This window comes from Taeniopygia guttata, chromosome 5 (genome assembly GCF_048771995.1).
Source record: "Taeniopygia guttata chromosome 5, bTaeGut7.mat, whole genome shotgun sequence".
NCBI classification, from domain to species: Eukaryota; Metazoa; Chordata; class Aves; order Passeriformes; family Estrildidae; genus Taeniopygia; species Taeniopygia guttata.
The window spans coordinates 39,384,439-39,408,514 of NC_133030.1; the positions used below are offsets into that span (position 1 = coordinate 39,384,439).

Sequence of the window (24,076 nt, forward strand, 5' to 3'; positions counted from 1 at the left end):
CTCCTTATTCATTAAAGAGTTTGCAGTGCACTGTCTAGTTCCACAATCTCAAACTACTGTTTAATCCACTTGATCAAATAAGATTTACTGTAGCACTAACTTTTCTTGTTGTCTAACCACAGTTAGACTGCATTGCTCAGTAATGGAAGAATAGCAAAGGCTATTGATGCGTCTGTTGAAAAAGGCAAATTCTTCCTTGTTTCCCAGAAATCACATCCTCCCAAAAGATGTAATGATTCTGATTTTGAAAAGTTACCTGAACTTCAGAATAGTTCTGCTATTCACTAAACAGTGAAGTTACCAAATGTGAAGTGCCAATGTCTTAAATATTTTTATAACTTCCAGAATGTTATGGCATAACAGTGACTTCTTTAAAATGTTATGTCCTCTGAGATTTTTGGAAATGGCTTTAAAAAATATATGCTGAAAAAGAAAAGAAAAAAGATGTGTTAACCCATTTTTCTGCTCAAGAATCTTCAGTTTCCTGTTGCTGTGAGCAGATAGAGAGGTTCACACTCTATAGTCACTTCATTAGTAACAATCTGCAGCAATTCTTTTGAAGTCAGTATAGTCAACCAGCTGTAAAACCAATGTTACTGAAATAAAATCCAGACCTACAATTGCCATACTTTCCACCACGTACCACACTCATTTCTTATGCTTCTTTCAGATTCTCACTATTGTTTATAGTAAAACAGTAGTATCTCAGACACTGCAGAGTGGTAACCACTGGTAAATTTATGGTTTTTATAGTGGTGACCACTGTAGCAGCATGCATGACTAATCTTGATCAGAGGCGTGCATGGCATGAGTATAGCTAGAGACCTTTTGGCAGCTAGCACGGTACCCATTCCTCTGGAGCATATTGCATGCATCCTATACATATTCAGTTCAGTTAGAAAAGAAGGCTTTTTCTCACAAACAGGGCAGTGTATGAAAATAATTCCGTGTCTCCATGCTGCATGCATCATGATTATGGATGTGCTAAAGCAATAGTAATCAATCTCAGTTAACTGGAGAACCTTGTCACTTGCTGCTCTTAGTCATGCAAAGTGTTGTACAAAGAAGCAGAAGCAATACAGCTTGATTTTCATGGAGGTATTATTGTACATGAGGTACTGAGAGGTTGTACATTATGATAGGAGCACAAGCTACTCAGCACTGTTCATTTTGCTGCGTTTTTATAAATAATTATGGAAGAAAAGCGTAAGCTGTGTGGCTACACTGCCAGCTAGAGTACCTTGGCCTTTTCTCCCACTTTCTTACACCCATCAAAGCAACTTGCAGAGATTGCATTATCAGACACTTTTTATACTCCAAATGCACTATTTTATTTTTATGGAGATTAGTTTAAAATGATCCAGTGCAAATCCTATAAAATTTACTTCTCTGTTAGTGGTAAGTGGCAGCTGGCAGCAGAACAGTTCAAAGGTGCATGAGATCATCCATATTAAACAAAACAACCAAACATTCATTTGCATCCCATTTACCTTGTGGAAAGTTCAGCACAGGTTTAACATCAGCCATGTACTTAGTGTTGTGTTGGGCTGCAAGACCGTGAAAAGTCTGCTCCCCCAGCAGCAAATGGAAGCCTAAAACTCAGTGGGTGCTACTGAATTAGTTTCCAGTGAGGAAAATAAATTAATTTGAAAGGTGAAAATCCTAAGTGCACCATGTGGCAAAGATTTTGTTGCATTCAGAGCTGTAAATCTGAAGACGAGTAACTTGGCTAAGACCTGAACTGTACAATTATATAGAATCTTCTGAAAGTCTGTATCTTTTAGGCTACAGGCTGAAATTAAGTACACTATTAAACTGCTGTTTCTGGATAATAGATAGTTCATGGTTTCTCTTGATTTTTGTCATCTGAGGTTGAAATTATTTTCTTAGGGATTTCTGTTATTGCCACACTAGTCCACAGTATAACTAGGTCATAGTATAATGTTCTTGATTTCTGCTAAAGGTTGGAACAAAGAATAAATTCGATCATAGCTCTTCTTATAACCTTATGCATAGAGGAAAATATAATTGCTTTATTTTTGATCTTTCATGTTCACAGCACTGCTGAAGTTAACCTGGCCATAACCTGACAACATATGGATTTATTTGCAGTATCTTGTAGTAACAATGAATTAATGAATAATGATAATGTTATTCAGAAAAAGAAATCCTCCCTTTTTTCTTTTTTTTTTTTTTTTTTTATTTTGTTTTTGTTTATTCTTATAGAATGCATGTAAAGTTCCAAATTGAACATCTAGAATTCTGTTTGCATGGGCTCGGTAGCAGTGGTCATAAACCTTGCCATTGCTTCTTATGTAACAGAGAGTGTACTGGAATTTCCCTTTCATTCCTTCACCATTAGCTTCTCAGATCAGAGTCTCTTGCTTCCTGAAGACAAGGAAAGATAGCCAAGGTCTCTGTCTGATAAATGTTCTGACCTGTAAATCCCATAATTTTCTGTGTTTCTTCTATTAGAGCAGTTTCTTCCTGTGGCTCTTTCTGGGTCCACTTCTGTTCAGGCTGCCCTTGAACCATAGTTGTTTTCTGGGGAGGTGGGAGCAGGTGGATGTGGAGTGAAGCAAAACTCTGGTTGTCATGATGCCTTTCCTGCCTCAAACATTTTGTGTTAATCATTTTGTAAGTAGCATGTTCTGGGGTAGTTTGTCTTGTTTCCCTTCACTATGGGATCTGTGATTACTTCTATTGAAATGAGTACTTAGATTTCATAGTTTAATCAGTTAACAATACAACTGTGGAATGAAAGGGATATTGAAGAATTTCAAAAGAGGAGTTGTTACTGAAATACAGTAGTGAAAAGCTGACAGAGTTTATCAAAGTGCTGCAGTTTACCTTCATACAGAAGGATAGTGGCTGTTTTTATATTCACTAATCCCCAAATAACCACCAAGAAATATTAAAATTCACATTCTATTAGTTTCATTTAATTTCTTAATTGCTCAAATTCAGTTTACCAATTTATTGCTGTGTGAAATGCTTAGAGGCGATGCGTACATTAAAGGGATTATTTACATGTAATCCCTCCCTCCCAAAGGATACAAACTGATCATTTATGAATCCTGATTTACACTCTGTAACAATACCAGATGAATGAAATAGTTACTGCAGATTGATGTAGCTCCTGAAAGTGCAATACAGCGTGGAGTATGATTTAGTACTAAAACTGAACTATCTTGTTTTCACTGATGATTTTTGTAAAGGTGTGTGAATTTAGAATGAAAAAATTAAAATTACTTGCTGCAATTTAATTAATTATTTTCTGAGAATATGTGCAATCAAGACATTAATTTTAACCTTGGGGGAAAGTCTATTTTAAAATATAGCCAATGTTCTATTTGGGATATGGATTATTTTCAGCCAGGGTTATGATTTTACAGGAAAGATATTTATAATTAGTTTTAACATAATTGGCAGGGATTTTCCATTGAGATGCAGCCTTGCAGCTTGTTCCTTGCCTGTGGATATCACTGTTGGTATCTGTTTGCAGCCAAAAGCTGTGAAAACAAGATGTTATAAGAGAAAAGAGAAACCAGAAACCTTACCAACAGTGAAGGAAAAGGAGTAAAATTTTGAAAAGTCTTTAAGTACATTATATAAAAGGAAATGTCTTTAACCTGCAATCTACGCATTACGCGCCTTCGCAGAATGATAAAAATTGCCTGCAGTTTAAAGGAGGTATTTGCTTATCCTGTCAGTGTTATCCCAACCCCTTCTCTTTGGCCAGATGTAACCTGTTGTATTAGAAATGCTCACATTCCAAAAGTATGACCATCTATGCCAGTAACACTGGGACTTAAGAGAGTCTCCAAAAGCCATAGGCACTCTAGCTTCAAAATCAAACATTTGAAATCTGAAATACTCTGTTTTCATTGCTTAAGAATTACTCTGCATTTCACCTGCTTAAGAATTTCATCTCATTCTTTATTGAGGGATCTCTATGTATTGTGTTTTACTTTCATTTCCCCACAGATTGTGGTCTCTGTAGGCTGGCAAATACAAAATAATTAGATGTTTAAAGAGATGCATATTGTCTGTGTTCTTAGATTGAGATGGAATAAGCTGACACCAGCAAAAGAAAACAAACAGTTTGCCAGTCCACACCCTCCCTGACCTTTCTTATACCTTGCATTCTGCTATGATCATTGAGCTAATGAACTTTATTGATGAAAAATTACTTATGTGCATATATTTTTACATCCTGTGGCATGGCCTTAAAAAATACATTGTCCACCTACTGCAGGTTTACGTGTCTGTATTTATAACAATAGAGTGATTCATTATGAAAATGGTTTATTTCCATTAATTTTTGTGGGTTTATTTGTTTATGTTGTGGAGACAGTAATTATATCTGCACATCTATGGCTGAACAGAGATTTGCATGCTGAGCAGGCATCCATAAACATAAATTTTTATTTAATATGTACACAGACACACACATTTTCCCCTGTATAATTACATGATGTTTCATTAAGTCATATAGATACATTTGTTCCTTTCTCTATTTCTATATTTAGGGTTTACAAATACAGACTGGTATTCATACCATTTTATTTTATTTGCCTGACTATACACCAAAAAAAAAAAAAAAATCTAATCAGTCCCCAAATGAATGCTGTTCGTCTTGTCTAACTGAGCATCTTTGTTTCTAATAACAGAAGCGCTGCATCCAGCATTTAAAGTGCAGCACGTTAAAACTTGCAGACAGAAAATCTTACATGATTGCAGGTTTCACACCTCCCCTCCCTGCTCTTTTTTTGCCCCTGCAGGTGGAACTGACAGGCAGCAGTGTGTTTGACTACGTCCACCCAGGAGACCATGTGGAGATGGCAGAGCAGCTGGGCATGAAGCTTCCCCCGGGGCGAGGCCTTCTCTCGCAGGGTACAGCAGAGGATGGAGCCAGCTCAGCATCCTCATCTTCCCAGTCCGAGACCCCTGAGCCAGGTGGGAATTGCAATTGCAGTGAGTAGGTTGGCGGGCAGGACCTTTACCAAATGATTGAGCTCAAGTCGCTGGTGTGAAAAGACTATAAATAGGTCTAATGGTATTTAACAATTCAGGGCAGCTTCAAGTTCCAAGCAGTAATTAAATAAGGAAGAGATTTGAAAATAAAGAGACATTTTAATAAGTATAATAGCAAAGATCTAATTTTGGTTGAACAATACATACAAAAGGTACTAGTTCATTTAGTTTCTCTTTCAAATTATTGAAAAGGTTCCGATTTAGTATCTCATCTCTTTTATTGTTACAGTGGTTAAAAGTAATGCATTTATTTATTATTCAGCAAAATCTTTGAATAGGCTTTATGAATATTAGCTTGTGAAGAATGAAAAGTATTTGGGACTTGTAGAATTCTTAGTTCTTTTTTTTAACATCAGAAAGTACTTGAAAGATGTGAACAGATAAATTAAGGCTAAAAAGAAAACAGTAATGGCTACATTTTAAACTGCCTTTCCAACCTCAGTATTTAATTAGATCAATTGTATAGAGGAATGAACAGAGGTGACATTCCTCATTGGAATTCCTTCCAGGCCTCTTATAGACTTTGCATTCAGAATGTTCCCATTTTCATTGTGTTGTACTGATGATAATTTAAGTATTAGGGGAAAATCCATTTATAAATTAAACAAAATGACTTGATATCCATCAGTCCCCTAGTTCATCAAGCTGTTCAAACACGAGGAAGATTGGCTGGTCGGCCTGGGTCTTCCGAGAGCTCTGGTAATTAGATCTGCGAAGGATTTATTCTTTGCTGATTGGGGCTTTAAATTAATTGAAGTTCCACATTTGTGGTTTTGTCCTTTTTGTACTTTTTTAGAGGAGATATTTCATATTCTTGTGTGGTGGAGTGCTTGGCCAAGCAGCAGTGGTTTAAATGTTAATTTTTCTCATGAGAAGTTTAAGATTTTTAATGAATCAAGGCCTGATTTGAAGTGCAAAGTTTTATTTGCTTACTTGGGAAATTATTTTTCTACTATTTAAAGATGTGTGTACTGTACTTGATCTGTTGTTTTGAAACAGGCTCTTAAGAAAAAAGTATTTTATTGCTGAACGTTAAAAAGACAAAAGGAAATAAAGCTTAAAGCTTTAGTTAGAAGTGACAGAGCAAGCAGAAAAATATAAACGTGCTTCTCTGTATGTGAATGGTAGAAGCATGGAAAAATTAATCTATATTTAATGTTCTAAATATTATGTTCACAATACCATCTGGAAGCTATCACAGAAGGAAATACATAAACAATATATACAATCAAGATATGCTCATACCCAACTCGCTAAAAGGAGAAAAGGGAAGATTTGTTCTCTAGAGACCTGAGTTAAGTGTTTTTCCTCAAAATAATGCTTTTTCCATTGTGACCACATGTGAGGGAAGCTAACAAAAGCAGTTGAGGGTATTGCCATGAAATAGCATCTTAACTTATTGATCTGGGGGTTAATTTATGGTTTGGAAAGCAGGAATCCAAGAAGATTGCTTGAAATCCTGTATCTGGATTTTTTTTTCATCTGCCTTTCATTGTCATTAGGATTATTAAACAGCCTTATTTGCAGCAGAGAACCCAGAATTGGTAATCAGTGTTTGTTTGTGCTTGTCTACAGTTATTCCCAGAGCTCAACCTAGGCTGTATTCCAATTCACTGTCTCTGGTGGATTCTTAATGCTAGGTAGGAAGATAGCCCATTTTATGTTTGATTGAGGAGCAGTTCTGGGTTTCATCCTGCTTTGAAGGAGCACCCACTTTGTCTCATCAATAGGGGAACTGGAGAAAGGAAAAGAAAGGGAAATACACAACTCATCTCCAGTGCCATGTGTGCTGCAAAAAAATAAATGACCATTGCTGTAATTGCTGCCACCAAGTGAAGTTTACATTCAGGTTTTGGCTATTTTGTGCACTAAAAATAGGGTTGTTTCATTTAGGTTTTTACTGTATGTAGGTTAAACAAAAAAAACACCCATCTTTTTGTTTCAGTTTGATTTTTTTTCCCCCATTTGACACTTATCTCATGCAACTAGTGACCTTTGTTTTTATCCACATGCATTTAATCTTAAACTCATTGGCCACTGCTTATAAGCAATGAGGACAGATTTGCCTTGGAATTTCAACATTTTACCCTGAACATGTGTTTTTCAACACTACGATTTGCATTTGATTCCACTGTAAGCTTATAATATTCAGTCTGGAGAGATTCTGCCTCTATTCTTTGCAAATGGCTGAGAGGAATGAATTGCTACTGAAATAGAATCATAGAATATCCTGAGTTGTAAGGGACTCACAGGGATCATCGAAGTCTAACTCCTGAATAAATAAATTATACACTGCTCTTGTTATGTAAATCCTTAGTTGCAGTTTTGTCAAACTGTGGCTAATAACAACATTTAAATTGACTGATAGATTTCTGTAAAGCAGGGTAGGGTGCTACCTTTAACTAAATATCTTCACTAATGCAGATGATAGCTCCAAGGGAATTTCTTAAAAAGTTAGTGTCAAGCTCTACATCTCAAAGCTCCTTATGGTTCCTTAAAAGCTGAAAGAATTTTAACTAGATTTCCTGTATATTAATGACACGAAAGAATGTTTTTGAAGACTGCTGTTCATTGCACCATAATCTCTTTAACTGTGTTAAGACACTAAGATATTTTTTAAATAACAGTGTGTGTAATTTTGGGGAAAAAAGGATATCAATATGTGATTATTATGAAAATGAAGAGGCAGCTACTAGGTATGGAATTTTGCAGAATCCTTGATGTGTTCAGTGTACCATTACTAAATGACTCAAATCTAAATAACATTTGGCATTATAATAGAAGAAAATAACTGACTAAGCTAGACTAAGAAGCAGTGATACTGAACCATAATAAGAAGCATTTTTTTCCAGCAGCAGACTTTCTTCTCTGAAATTAGACTGAAGAAAATGGGGGTAAAGATACATACTTACTGGGAAGCAAAGCACAAAAAAAAAAACAAGGGTAGGTTTAAGGATACAGTTTCAGAGGACATATTTGTCAAAAATCTTTTGTTTTGTGACTACCTATAATTAAGACTGGTCCTTCAGTGGGTATGTTCGTTGACTGAAATTTCTGAAACCTTCAATTTTGCTTAGTATTAACAGTTAAGATTTTAAGATTAAGACTTGATGTAGAACCTATCTTGGAGAGTTCTGTTGTGCGAAGAGAACCTCTGGACCATGATGCTTGGATGGCTAATTTACTTTGTTCTATGCATCTACTTGCTGCTTTTCATTAGTTGTAATAGTTCTGCAGGCTTGGGATTATAATGGTAATGCTGTCCTCTTAATAAATTCAATGTAGCTACTGTTAAGTGCTCAATAAATGGAAAACCAGAAGCAACAGAATAAGGGAAAAAAAGTCTCATTCTTGAGCAAAACAGTTATCCAAGTGTTCTAAGGAGTACTGTATATTTCTCTGTGGTAAAGAAACATTTCCCTTTCTGTTTCTAAAATCATCTTATATCTCTAACATCAGTTAGCAACTGTAATACTGGTGTCAGGGATAACATATCCCAGCTGCATTTTAAGAGTGAATTGAGCTGGGACAAGGGGTCCTTGGAGCTTACTGAATGGGTGAGAGCTTTTAAAGGGAGAAATCAATACTACAGCAGGATTTAGACAACTTAGCAAAATATATCAGACAGAACTTTGGTCAAAGAATAACTATAATAGCAAGTTAACCCATGGGGTGCCTGAAGTACAGTCTGTAGCATTTCACTTAAACCCTCAGTTGAAAAGAACATTAGTTATTTTAGCAGGGAACTGGAAGTATAATAAAAGTTGCAAATCCACTCTCTTAAAAAGTCTCCTTCTCACACGTGTTATCCAAATTCTCTTTGGATATTATCTCTGTGATTTTTCACACCAGTTAGACATGAGAAGATAAAGAATTGCTCTATTAAGCAAAATTGCTCAGATGTGAAGAAAATTTACACTTTTTTCTGAGTTGCGACTTAGTAGAAGAGGTACTTTTCAGAGAGTCAGAAGGAGAAAGCAATACTAAAAAGACTAGAAGGCTCTCTTGGGACAAGTCTTGGTAGAGCTGACTACCTGTACTTTAAGTGGGAGAGATTAGCACCTGAAAGGTCTGTCACTGCGACTGTATTTTCTCAGGTTTTAGTAGAACATATTTTTAGTAATGGTATTTCCCAGGTATGGAATCTCAGTAATATTCTGTTAATTTTAGATTTCTACATTTTCTCTTTTAAAAATCTTTTCCCCATTAAAATTACAAAAATAGTAAGAGCCTATAAAAAGTGTAAATAAATGGCGAATAAAATGGTGCTGTTACCAGTCAAACACTACAAGTAAAATGTAGAGAAGAGCCACTCCTTTCCTGCTCTGTTCATTTTAGTAAAATGTGTATTTTAAAAGCCCAGTTGGAAGTAATCAAAAGTATAGCATACATAGCAATTAAATTGTTTCTTTGGGCAATTTCAAAATGGAGGAAATTAAAAACATAAAATTACATTGACTCCTCACTAAACAATGAACTTCCTTGTAGTCCTGCCCTCAAACTGATTTAGGCTGTGGGAAATATTTCTTATAAAGCTTTAATGCCCATCCATCTTCAGTTAAGGTAAGAGAGTTCTGGTTTCACTCATTTTGCATTCTCAGTGGCCATCAGCAGAAATAGGATCTTTCTTTTGAGTATTTTCTCATTATTTATATAACCTATTCAAGTAATTGAATGTAAGGAGTCCACTTTGTGGCTGGAAGTAGTGCATTTAATGCAAGGTTATGGGTTTTTGATTGTTGCTGAATTTTCATGTGTGCCTACATGCCAGGCATCTCTTGAGATTGCAGCACCTGTTGACACACCTAAGCAAGTTTCAGATTTGTTGGTTTTAGTATTCTCAGGAGAAGTGCTAAAGCAGCATAGATCTCTCTCCTACTGCAAAATTCACCTCAAATCTGGGAAAATATGCAAAATAATCAAATGGAGATAGCTACTATTGCTCAGAGTTGTCCATGTTTATAAAAGGCACTCCTCTTCATGTTGTCCCTTTTAAAACAGAAAGGGTTTACTGTAGGCACATGTTATAAAAACCAAAAGAGCAGCATAAGGCTTAGAATGTTGGAGACCTCCACATCAATTTTTGGTTTACTTTTTTCTTTGATCACACATTCAGACAAGAATAGTTTATTAGCACTGTGATTCTAGAACTTGTTAAAGGCACCTAGGAGGTCATTGCCCTGCTTACACACTGTGACCTCTGCCACAGATTAGTGCTACTAGATGGGAGGGAAGAGCATGGGCACTGTCACTTTTCAGCTGCAACCTTCACAACCAGGATATTAATATAAGCCAAAATGAGTGGTGGTTTTACTAGTGGCTAATCTGAACTGTAGATAGCAGCTGCTGAGAAGCAGACACACCATGCTTGGCAATCTTAGGCAGAAAGACAGCAGAGATGTAGCAAGCAGATGCCTTGGAAATCATCTCAGCAGGAGTCTTCAGAGTTTTTTGTGTCAGAGTCCCCTACCTGTAAAAGCAGCACGGAAGTCAAACCCCTGCTCTGCCAAAGGGACATGAAGCTGCAGCCTTGCTCTGAGATAGCCTTAGACCCTTAGGCATTGCTGCCTCCCATGACAGCAAAGTTTCAAGTGCTGTCACAAGAGCTTCTCTTCTTGTGAAGTCACAGTACTTGAGAATATGCTACATAACCCGTTGATCCTGTTGTCTTATTTTCTTGTATTAAGCATGGTTCTTTCCTAAACACTGTGCCAGAATCTTCCATGAGGTCGAAATATATTTTTATGAGCTGCCCTTCTCCCCACCTAGTGCCACTATCTTCTGCTTCTTACATCTGTGTTTTCATTCATCATTTCCTTCTCTCTGCAGCTTTTAGTTGGACATATACTGGAAGTGTAGTTAGGAGAACCATTTACAGTAAATGCAAGCAGGCTATGGAATTACAGTGTCAGGATGGACCTGAGTCCACAGTCACTAGAGTATATGTAGTGACTATATATGTATATCCATTCTTGTGCACCAGCAATGATAGTCTAATAGTGGCATTTTCAATTTATTTCTGACTGATTTCCAGACTCCTAGAACAGCCATCTCTGAACAGCTCAGGTTCAAAATTCCTGGTGTTAGAGGTACAGCCAAGAGGGGAGTCATGTTAAAACATCACTGTTTTGTGATCTACTCTAAGCGGCCCTGAAGTACTCACAAATAGGAACTTAAGAATATCCTAGACATAGCTTCCTATGTCATGCTGTGCCCTGAATGAAGCTCAGCCAGAACATCAGAACTAGAGTCTAGGGAATGCCATAGTGAGAGGGCATGCTGAGGAATTTAATACAGATACAAGATATGCCAGTGTAAATACCCTGAGACTTGCCAGTTAATTTGTCTGACATTTTTGCTCAGGTTGATTAAGCTATATTATTGCATGGCGCCTACAACATACAATAAACACCTTAAAATCCTTACTGTGAAAGTTAAACCAAACAACTGCCTGTTTCCTACATCATTCACTAGTAAGGCATTCATTTGGAAACACTGTCATGTGTGTTGTGATACCTATTAAATTCTCTAAACGTGATGACAATAAGGAATGTCAAATATTTTTTGAAGACCCTTTGGTAATGTATTTCAAAAACAGCATGAAAGTGTTTTGGGTTTTTTACCCACTTTGACAGGTGAATTATTTACTGCCTAGCGTAGTTTTCTGAACAGCTGAAGTTTTCTATCAATGAGATGAATTTAGAGTCAGGCAAGGGAAGCCATCTCACTAACCCTGCATCCACCCCCATTCCCAAGGCAGCTTGACTGTATCTACAGCACTTTCTGCTGTACTGCAAATGTCAAACAGAAGGTATAATGGATTTAATATTAGTGCTGGCCAAGTTGTTGAGGGAGCTGTTAATAATGTCACTCCAGCTATTGATCTGAAGCCTTTAGAAATCAAAGAAAAGTGAGAGATCCCCAACTGGGGAAAGGCACAACAGTGACTGTTTTTTATTACCAATATATTTCTACATATATACTGCTGACTTTCTGGAATTATGTGATCATCATTAATCTTTCAGAGATTTCTGGAATCATTATGTAGTAGAATAATATCAAGGTGACCAGTATGCATGCTAATGTTAAAACTTGCTTTCATTTCAGCCAACAAGTTAGCTTTAAAATGTAAAATAGTGATGCTAACACCATTAATACAAATCTTCAGCTGCAGGGAAATTTTATTTACTCTGTAATCATATACTAGTCAGGTTGAGATGTCTGGATTTGACTTCTCCTAAGAACATTGTCACTTCTGCCTATTAACCTGAGATTTCTGTAACTGCCATTGCAAGAGGATATGTTTTTCCTAAATAAAATAATAATGGCTCAGCTTTGTCTGTTTACCACAGAGCTAAATTTGGCTCTAGGTTTATATTCTTCTAGGTTCCTCTGCCATAGTTAACCATTCAGGATCAGCTTGTAAGGTTTTGTTCTAAAATAAAAATGTGTTCTAAGAATAAGTGCATCTTTTCTTCTTTCTACCAAATTTTGCATTACTATGGCATTCTATAAAAGGGGAACTTCTGTTGCCTGTAGTCACAATTAAAAATGAAAGTTAGATGTAGATTTTGTGTTTAATGTATGTCAAGTAATCATATAGTTCATCTCCATGTTTATACAAAGCAAATAGAGAAAAATCCAACTTGGAACTGTTATCTGCTGGATTGAAGATGAAATATGTCTCTAACAAAACCAGGCCATAGGGGAGGTCCACTAGACAGAAATACATACACCTGAAAGTTTCCAAATACAGTGTATGTATGTAAGTGTGTGTATATATGTGTGTATATATATATATATATATTCATGTACTTGTAAGGTAGACGTGATAAGGTGTTAAATCACCTATTGCAAGTGTATTAATGTGCCACAACATTAGGCAAGGGTATTTAGTATACTGTGAAATTTCAAATCAGTATAAACAGTATAATCTACCAGTATAATCTATAATCTGTCAGTATAATCTACCTTTTCTCTTCTTTGATCCCCATGTGCTGTGATAAACATATATTTTAACAGAATTGATTTTCAGGCAGAAATTCTATTGACTCTTCCATAACTCCATAACTACAGGAAGACCAACCAGTAGAATCTCTCTTGCACACTGGACAGACCAGGTTTGTAAGGTCTTTGGGAACAGGCTAGAAGAAACTAAAATTATGGCAGGAGGATCGGAGACTGCATGGACTTTTTACTGCAGTCCTTCCCTGCACTCCTATAGAGAAACACATGGGCAAAGTAGGCTGGAGGTTGTCTATTTGCCTGTGTTGATTTCCCCACAGCTTTTTTCAGATCTATTTGATTTGGGCTCTGAGGTCAAGATTTTTGTTTCATTGATTGTGTGTGTGGCAGCTCCAGTGGAGTATGTTCCTGTGTCAGCTGAAGGGTTGTGAGAAATAAGACTAACTGATCTTCCTGAATATTCCGAGTCTTATGTGGGATTGTTCCTGGTCATCCAGCTGAGTTTGGAAAAATCAGTCATTGTGTTTCCATCTTCTCACAGTTAGTTGTGATATTCAGTCTACATGTTCATTTAAAATATATTCCGAACAACTTTGCACACCACCACAGTGTTCATGTCATCCTTCCCTCACAACTGCTTTGTTCTGAAATTTTTCATAGTTCTTATTTTGTGCTCTTCTCTCAGCTCATTCAGTTTTGTCTCTTAGTTTCATATGAATGCCACATTTTCCCAAAAAGAACACAGGTCACTATATTTTCCTATGTTGCCTTAAATTATATTGCCTTTTTTTCTCCATCCTGTTGTTAAAAATTCATATCTCATTTACTCTTGCCCCCACCAGTCATCTTGTCTTTCCAGCCTCCTGTTTCTTCCTCCTAAATATTGCTCTATGACACTGAGTATCTTTCCAAAGTAATTACCATTAACCATATTCATTATACCTACTTTTTAACAGTGGGGAATTTTTTTTCCATTTGACAGATTTGTTAATGCTTGCTCTGAGTAAAATGTAGATCACAAAATTATTTCTTTTTTATTATTATGTTGATATTTATTTTATGATCTACACATTTTGTTTAATTTCTCATTTTAAATTTAGGATTATAAACCCAGAAAGTGTTATATTTAAACAAATAATTTTAATTTATTTTTCTGTGTTTCTCTCTAAAATAAAATAGCACTACAGTCTTTACTTACCTAATCTATGTTGATATTAACTTGTTTTTCAAATATTATACTTCTAATTGGAGCTGGATAGGCTGTTTCTTTTCAGAGTAGAGTAGAACAGTCCCGATGCTTAATAATCTGAGATTTCGAGCAGATCAGACTTGACTGCTTAAAGCTCTTGGCTTGTTGTAAGTCAGTTATGTTTAATTCATCATACTACAGACTAAAACCTTGTTCTTGTCAAAATTACACAATTCTATCTTCTTTATATACACAAAACAGCAGAGATACAAAGGATGATATTACTTGGTATCGATTCAGCTCTGTGGGGGGCAGAGATCACAAAAGGCAGAACTGGCCAAAAGGAATGTCTGCCTCCAGTGAACAATTTTACTCATGGTCACACTGGGAAAAGCCTGAAAATATTGCTTCTGTGTGAAAGGTTTGTTGCTTGCAGTTCTCGAAGCTTTTCCCAGGTAGTTTGTCCCAGATGCTCCTTGGTTTTTAGTTATGAATATAATATGACCACTCTGAATAAGTCATCTAACTTTAACATCTCTATTTGTTTATCACCAGGTAAAGTGGATATGCTGTATCTCTGACTTTATTATATTTTATGGTTTTTTGCCAGGGTAAATTGCTTAACTAGCTGCAGAGCAACTAAAAAATCCCTTCAGTCGTTTGTTCCCCGCGTGCCTGTGCCTCTGAGCCCTGCTGTTGGTCCCCCTGCAGCAGCAGCAGCGGGTCAGCCAGCAGCGAGCCCCGTGTTCTGTGCCTGCACGCTGCCCAGCACAGCCAGGGGCAGCCGGGGGCCCAGCAGGGCCACCTGCAGTGGTGAGGGTGATCCCCATCGACTGCAGTCACAAAGATAAGGCTTTTTGTAGTCAGGCTAGTGCACAAACCCAAAAACTGTCTGTAGGAATGCTGCTGAAGAGCCTCACCCTGGGTACTCCTTTCCAGGACTGGACGTTTATTGGGTGATAGCGTGGCAGGACTGAAACACAGTACGAATCCAGCTCAGCGTAGGTGATTAGGGTTAATTATTTCATTAACTGTATCTTATCAAAGCACATTACTCTTCAAGGTTTTGTAGAACATTGAATGAAAAGACATAGTTGTGCTATCATCATAACTAAGCTTTTTTTTTTTCTTTTTTTTGAAGTGAATTTCATTCTGATGATAGGTGCCAGATGGAGGCTGCCCTGGGGAATGAAATTGTTTGTTTATCCACAGAACACGTACAGCATGGGCACCAGCAGTGTAGGCTTTCCCATGCTGTTGCATTGCTGTTCTCCAGCCTTGCTCTCCAGACTTTCTGCAAGGGTTGGAAGACAGTTCACAGTCCAGGCCCTGCCCAAACTCCAGGTGTTTTCCTGTGAATATATGCCATAGTGCAAATTAGAGTCCATTTTCATGGACTTTTTTGACATGGGAATTGTTGGTCCCCCATCCAGTCCAAATAAGCCAGCTAATGATAATACTAATCAACTGCTTACCTAAATCAAATTTTAATCAGTGACCTATGCACAAAAGATCAAAGGCTTTAGTTTCAGGTTTCCTATTGTATTTCTCCTGAGACTTCCATTTCTTATAATAGCACTTTATCTCCTAGAAAGAATATTGAAATAATTTTAGTATTGTTTTTAAAAAATGTAAAAGCAAGGGAAAATAATCTTTAATAAGATTTTTTTTTCAAAGAGTAAGAAATCTTATTCTGCCATGCTGCAACTCTTCAACTAAAAATAAACATTGTCAGAGATATCAAGCAACAAAAGGGAAAAAAAGACCAAAAAACAAACCACCCAGAACAAAGGTAGAAAATAGTAGTACCTTAAATATTTTCATCAAATGTGCTTAAACCACGTATCATGCAACTACAGTTTTAATAAGTTGATGCATTTTTTAATTCTGCATAAAAACAATTGATTTTACTTCAGGGTTTGTGTTTGAGACTGGCTGAAACCTGAGCTTTTTGTTCTTCTTCTACAGCTTGTTTTGAAGGCGTCATAAACAAATTACTAAAGTGTCCAACAAGACAAATGTTCTTTAATCATCTAATGCACTCATTTATCCTCAGCCTTAACCTTAGTCCTAAATTAAGTCTCTTGCTAAAACATAACTTCACCTAAAAACAACCATCAATCCTATGTGATTTTGATAAGCACATTTAAAAAACATAAACAATCAGACAGTTGTCAATCCAGCTGAAGTTCTGTCCCATTTAAAAGTTATTCATTAGGATATGTTTCTAATGCACCTGCTGCTAATAAAATTTTAAAATGGAATGAACAATGTTTTCAGGTTTCTGCCAGAGTTATAATTTTCTGCCATTTACTATGACTTGCTTAGAATAAAATCAGAATGCATATCAGAAAAATATCAACTTCAACTTAAAATGAGCAACTTCTAGCTTAATGGGATGCGTTTTTCTGAAAATATTAACATAAGTTATATTTTAATTTGCATTCCAGTTTCACAGTACACTAACAAAGTATGTGTCACACCTCTGTGTTAAGTTTATTTGGTCATTACCTTTATTATCTACTCAGGAATTGAATGTACAGGAAGTATTAGACAGGAAAATATTAGTAAAATGGACATAGATTACACATTCAAAGCAAGATATTTTGCAGAATATATATTTGCCATTTGACCTGAATAAGTAAGTAAAGTGACTGTAAAGGGATATGAAAGATATTGCTATCTGATATTCACTGTATTTCAGAATTAATTATCTTTTGTTTAAGCAATATTTAGCCACAGCCAGGACTAAGGCAGCATTTCATTTTATTTTATTTTGATTTTTTTGTTTGTTTGTTTTTATTTTATTTTACTACTTGTCTCTTCAGGACCTGGAAAAATACCACTGTTGAGCTGTTTGGGATTCTTTCTCACTGGGGCTTTAAAATTCTAAAGAACAGATAAGAGCAAACAGCAAATAACTGGATTTAGAATAAACTCAGAAATTATCGCTAAGGCCCTTCCTCTGCCACAATTTGTCAAATCTGCTGATAGGAAACAAATTCTATTCATAAAGATTTTATTTTTTTGGGGCCCTCTTGTGATTTGGTAGCAATTCAATTATAGTTTTGTGAGATAGTGAGCCCGGAGAGGGAATCCAGACTGACAAGAAATATGACAGGACAGTTACAGAGTGTTTATGCAATTAAACTTTCACTGACAATACCTGCAGAATGATGAATGCGTGGGCGGAGGTATGTGTGCACAAGCAATGCCCCACAAGTATTGCACATTTTTCATTATTATACAACTGTTCAGATCTTTCAAGAATAGCCTGAAGTGAGGTGGAAAAGAGAGTGCTGTTCCACAGCATGTTAACCAAATGCTTTTTCTTTTTTTTTTTTTCCAATGGGTCTTGATATGCCAGGTGATAAAAGAACATCTATTTTAGAGAAATGTTGCAAGAAGATTAAGATTTAGCCTGAGTTTGACATATATTAATTTTGGATTCTTAAAGAGGTTTTATTCTTTTTCTATCTGCAACTTTATATCACTTCAAAATTGATAGATACTGCATAATTAAACTGCAAGGTTATTCATTTTATTCATACAGGTGCAAAGGGCACTATAAAAGTAGGATTTTACTGATTGTAGATTAGAAGAGAAAGGAGAAACTTAAAAGAGTTTTGTAGAAAACCATGAAAGCTGACATAATAGATTCATTTGGTTGATCATAGTCTGTATTTTAGTATGTCTGTCTTCCATGGAAATATAAAATCAGTCAACTTACTTTAGAGTCACTGGAAGATTGTGGTGAGTTTTCCAGGCTGGAAGTTACTCATGTGAAGTGGAGTTTTGATTTAGAAACATGTTGTTAAAACATGTTGACTTAGACTACCTCTTGTCAAGGAGTATAGCTACAGCAGTGAGTTAATTCCTGCAAACCTTATGTTCAAAACCTTCTCTACCCTAAGCAAAAAGGAAGTGAGAAAACTACAACGTGATTGCCTGACAGAGGAGCTGAGCAGGACACTGGCTGTAGATTTTTTACTGCTGCGGAAATATTTCGACTGACACTAGAATTATTAAATAAGGGCCTGGCATGGTCATTACTACAAAGTGACCATGTAAATGTTATCTAGAAACCTGCTGACTTCTCAGAACTTTGCTTGACTTCACTGAAGTAAACACTGGTGATTCAGAATTTGATTTCAAAACACCTGAATTTTTGCTCCTTTCTAGAGATGGTTGTTTCCTATCTTGTCAGTATCTATGTCTGGGAAAATTTCCATTCATCTTCCTGATTTGCACACAGATGTCTCTTCCCTTTTTGAAGGAATGGCAGTATTTACCCAACTTGCACACGCAGACAGCTTAAGCTACTCAGAACCCAAAGCTGTACTGTACTGAAAAAAAGAAAAAAATCTGTTTTTCCAAGAGCTGTTTCTAATACCTACTAAAATTGATAGCAAGAAAAAAATGTTTTCACATTACTTAGGTGTTAAAATTACATGGTGGTGTTCCTTTATTTTCAAAAAACCAAACCTAATCCTGTTAATTCAAAGTGAATAACAAACAGGACTAAGACTTTTTCCCAAGTTGTTACATTTATTCAACCTGCTTGTGTTTTGTTCTTCATCATAATTATTTCCAAGTCAAATCTGCACTGATTTCCTTGTGGACCCACATACCTCTGACTAACTTAAAGAATTGAGCTGGGATAATTCACACTATTCCTTGGGGGTCATGTTCTCTGTTTTTTTTCAAGGACATTTTTATTACAAAGCTGATGAAATTTGCATATTAATTCATTTCTTTCAATTTTTTAAGATTAAATGTTGTCAACATGTATCAGTGCAAGGCTCTGACAGTGCTGATGAAATGGGTCAGTCAAGCTTGAACATTTAGAGTAATGCAGCCATCTGCAACCCCCAAGCCCCTTGTGTAGTTTAGTGCTACCATTGCAACTTGATTAAAAAAAAAGTTTTATTCAATGCAGGATATTAAAACATTATCAGTGAAATGATATGTGTTACTCCTGCCATTTGCAGGGAAAGCATATTTGACAACAAAATGGATCTAAGGATCTCCTTTCTGATTTAAAGTTAGCGCTTTGTCAATCTTAATTAAACTCCAGTAGGAAAAGTATAGGGGGGAAAAAGAGTTTCTGCTGTGCCCGAGCTTAGAATTTATTAAACTGGGCCTAATGTCTCCTCCTAGTCTCCATTTTTACTGTTTGAAAAGTAGTGTTATTTACAGGAAGGAATTGCCTACATTCTCATGTCTCAGCGGCCCTGGAAAGCAGTTGAATTTGTCTGAAAATACCAAGACTTAATAGAATCAGAGAAATTAGAAATGGAAAAGAGCCATTAGGTCAACTTATCTATCCCCCTGCCAGAGCAGAAGAGTTCCCTACAGTATTGCAGTCATACAGTTAATAGTCATGGATTCTAAGTCACCATTTCTCAACTACTCATGAAAGTATTTGTTATGCAAGTTGCTTGGGTTCATTTTAGCTTCACTGATGGGACTGATATCTTTGTATTCTAATATGCTTATGTTTTAATAGTCTGTGAGTCTAGATGCAATGTATATAGACATGCAGTAATAGCCTTTCCTCTCTTTAACACATACCGTGCATTTTTGTTTTCTATGGTTTTATTAACCTGCATTTATCTAGCATCTTACTCAACCAGTAGTCCTTTTGATATTAATGAAAACAGTACACAATAGCCTTGATAATTAATTGATATAAATAAACCAGCCATAGGTTTTATATGCGTGGAGTCAGTTTTGGGTTTTGCCAAAGACTTTTTGAAATCACCAGGTCTAAGCATGAATTTAGGGAACTTAAATCCACCGTAACACCAAAACAATGTGTTAAAAACTCTCACTTGTGAACTATTTCTCTCTAATTACGGCTACAGATTAATCAGTTGATGTATTTTAATAGAAACTGCTTCTGTTCATAGATGTCCTCTTAATTGCTTCTTCTGATGGTATGTTGGCTGTAATTGCACAGGAAAAAAGCAAAAAGCAAAAAAAAAAAAAAATCACAGAACAACCACAAACTGGTATCTTGGCTTACAGATGTAAAGACCTACTCCAACCTTGAATATAAATACAAAGCATAGTCAGAAACAACTTCTGGTACACCGTAGCTGTGGAAGAGAAAATGACTCAAATATTAGTTGTTTGTATGGCAGTTGCTATCCAGAAATTCTGCTGGGTTTACTTTTAGGCAGTAACATTGCCTGATTTTATGCAGTAATATCAGAGCATATTTCAAGCTTAAGCTTCCTTTAATGCATGTCTTACAGAAAGCTTGTGTTAATCATATCAAAGACTGTAGGTAGACATGGGATAGCCTTTTAGTACAAACTAAAAAAGCTGGACTGTATTAAAAAGTCAAAATCAAACTTCATGCTGTAGTAGAGCTGAAAACATCCAATATGAAATATTTAAAGTGTGGAACAGAGTCTTCAACTGTGGGCTATAAAACTTTAATTTTGTGAGTAGCTATTTCTCCAGTTGTTCGATGTTTTTAATTCTACAAATCCATGTTTATTAGCTTTCAAGGTTTAAACAAGGTGTTACTGAGTCTATTGAAAGTAAATGATACCAACTGCTGAGAAATATAGTTACTATGATTTGTTTTCTGTTTCTGTGTTCTAGATAAAGGCAAAAGAAAGAACAAATAAAAGGAATTGATTAGCACAGCTCTCTCTTTTAATACTTGTAAAACCACCTAAGGTACTTTGTTATTTATTCTATACGCCACAAGAAACAGATCAAATTGGTCTGGAATGTGATGATTTTTTTTTTTTAACAATGTTATATTTAGGATACATTGAGAGAAACTGGAGCATCTTTGATTCCATATATTCTTATTTTTACAGTTGTCAATTCTAATGCTCATATTTATCTCTTGCTCTCTGGGATCTTCCCAAATGTTTTGAAACAGCTGTTCTTAGTCCAAAATCTAAATCCAGTAGAAGGTCAGCAGCCAAACCATTGTCCCATTATAAACAATTAAAATTTCTCACTTCTGCAGTGAAATTGTTCCAGTGTTATGCATAACTGTATACAGTTGCAGTGGGGGTGATCATTGTCTCTAACTTCATGATCTCTTACAAATAAATCCAGGGTAAATTTTCCTTTTTTTTTCAGGATTTTTTAGATAGTAAGAACATGGTCTTAAACAATCCACTAGATAAACTCGTTGCAACAAAGTAGTTTGGCACATTAAATACAACAGATAATTTAGTAAAGTTTTGTTAGATTTTCACCTTTGGAATTTTAAACAATGAATGTTGTTAGCTTTGGTAAATCACAACAGCTTTGTTTTGGCAGTAGCTGCTGCAGACTCGTAAATCCAGGTTATTTTATCTAACAGTGTTTTGATTAAATTTATTCCTCTCCATCTAACTTAATTTTTTTTATGTAATGAAGTTTCCAAGCCATGAAGGAAAGTAAATTTACTGTAAATCCAGACTCTTTTTTGAAATTCAGGAAAGAAATTCAGTATATGTTTGCTTCACAGCTCCCATTTAATATCTATAACTTATCTTACTTTTGAACCATGAGTTTTCTTTTCTCAGGAATAAACTCAGAAGTTATGCTTTCCTCTACAGTCTACAGGCAGGTTCATACCTACACATAAGGAAAATGTATTTTTTAAACTTCTGTAATTGTCTCCTGCCAATATCTGCTTGTAAGTGTTCTGCACAGTATGTGTGCTGCAAATGAAGCAGTCAGGTTTTGACACCTTATGTTTGTTAAGTCTTTGTGATTCTTGACTAACAGTGATAACACATCCAAAAAAGGATTTTGCACACTTTATTGTTTGTGCTCTGAGCCACATAATTTCAAACATACCTTATGTTTATTTTAAACTGTAAGGAAGCAGACATTATTGAAAGAAAATACCACCAGTTGGATACCATGGATAATGTTAGATCTTACTGATCGTGACATCTTTATGGGATAATTTGATATCGGAGTGGAGTCTTCAAAATTGCTTCTTCTCTAGATATGTGTATGTGTAGAAATACCAACCCTTAAGCAGGCAGGGACATCTGTGCTGCATATTCAGCCACATTGGCCAGGAGAAGGACAATGAGTAATTGGTACTGAGGGAAATAAAAAGAGTCACAGCTGAACAATAATGGTGGATGCATTCGACTACACAAAAGTTTCACATTAACAACATTTGAATGAACATTTCTTTATACTTAAAACATTTGTTTTAAGGTTTTTGGCACACAGAATTGTGTGTCTGTTTTATGCCTTGATATTTCAAATTATAAAAAATGTTGGTTCAAAAATAGTTACAGTTGAGCCTCTAATATAATTTTGTTCAATATCAGGGTGTAGGTAGAATTATTCACACCACAGCTTGGCACTACTCCAAATGTGCTGGGATATCCTGAATAAAGGAAAGAGCTGAATGTAGCCCATACAGGGAAACCATAATCCATAGATTCACTAGCCAGTATTGGGAAACTGTAATCCATAAATTCATCATGAAACTCATTTAAGTAATGACAACTGAATGACATCAAATGTGAACTTACTAAGAGTAGTAATGACTCTAAACAGTGAAATTCCTGAGGTTCTTGTGAAAATCCAATCTTGAAGAAAAACCATAAGTTATCTTGCAGATAACTGCATGGTGTTGTCTTTACATCACAGTAAAGACAACACCATGCAGTTATCTGCAAGATGGTAATTTGGAGAACTAAGAGTAAGAGTGAAAAGAATATTGGATTATGTGTGGAGAAAAAAAAAAAGGCAGGCTATGGATTGGTAGTTAGAAATTAACTGCTCGGTTTACTGAGTTTGCATATAATAAACAGTCTGTGATAAAGATATTTTATGTTCTTTCTATTAGTCTAAACTGGTGCTGAGGTTTTACAGTTGTTCACTGAGACAAAACAACTGCACACAAAACCTGAGATTTCAAAATAGGAGATATCCAATCAAACTGATATATTTGTGAGGTATAGATGGTATATAACAAAAGAAAAAATATGAAGGAAACGTGAAAAGGTGAAATGCCTAGGTTGCTAAAAAATACACAATGCTTGAGTAAAATGGCAGGCAGAAACCTGCAGGATAACAATTATTACCTAGGAGAGAGAAATTTTCCTGATCTACAAAAATGTTGTGGAAAGCAGTACTAAAATAACTTTTAAAAATTGTTTCCGTTAACATACACATAACATCATACAACAAGTATGAAACAGCTTTAGACATGAATTGCAGATATGACTTGATGTATAGGAGTATTTCTTTCTGAAGAAAGGTGCAAAAGACTGAAATAATTTTCCATATGATCATTTTCCCTTGGTATATTTTTACAAGGGGACAAATCCATTTAGTAAAACTTATATGGAAGATCAGGAAATTTTCTCTCAATTTCTCAGGGAGAAATTGCTTAAAGTCATTAAGCCAGAAAGCCTAATTTACCATAAATCTTGCCAAGTTTATGCTGTTCCTGATACAAACTCACTCTAACTTTTTCTCTCTAGGGAAGGTTCACAGTTGGGTTTGGGGTTTTTTTTTCATTTTGGGGTGGGTTTTTTAGAGCAATAATAGTCTTTGTAAGGTGGCTGCAGTGTCAGCATTTATCTTGAAACTCTTGGATATTAGTTTTGACTGCAGTCACCTTTCTGACAAGTGTTATTGCTACTGTGTTTTATATCCCTGTTCAGGATGATTTCTAATGATAATACTCTGTCTACCTCACTGCTTCACACTAAATTATAGATGCCACTATGACAGGACAAACTATATCCAAGTGCTAAACTCTACTCCCTTTGTGTGATGTCAGTGCCTTCACTACTTTGTGCCTAGAATTAAAATCAGGATAGGAAGATATGCAAAACATTTCTGCTTAAAAATAATGTTCTGTCAGTTATTAAACAAGTGATATTTCATTTA

General features: G+C 35.8%; 1 protein-coding gene across 11 annotated transcripts in view; it reads left to right on the forward strand.

The window, feature by feature from the left end:
- NPAS3 (neuronal PAS domain protein 3) overlaps positions 1 to 24,076 on the forward strand; it is a 592,726-nt gene that overhangs the window by 491,636 nt on the left and 77,014 nt on the right. For all 11 annotated transcript variants that reach the window (XM_032748493.3, XM_072930745.1, XM_041716413.2 and 8 more), the window contains one exon: positions 4,785 to 4,959. In XM_032748493.3, the coding sequence (XP_032604384.1) occupies positions 4,785 to 4,959 (175 nt within the window). The remainder of the gene's footprint in view (positions 1 to 4,784; positions 4,960 to 24,076) is intronic.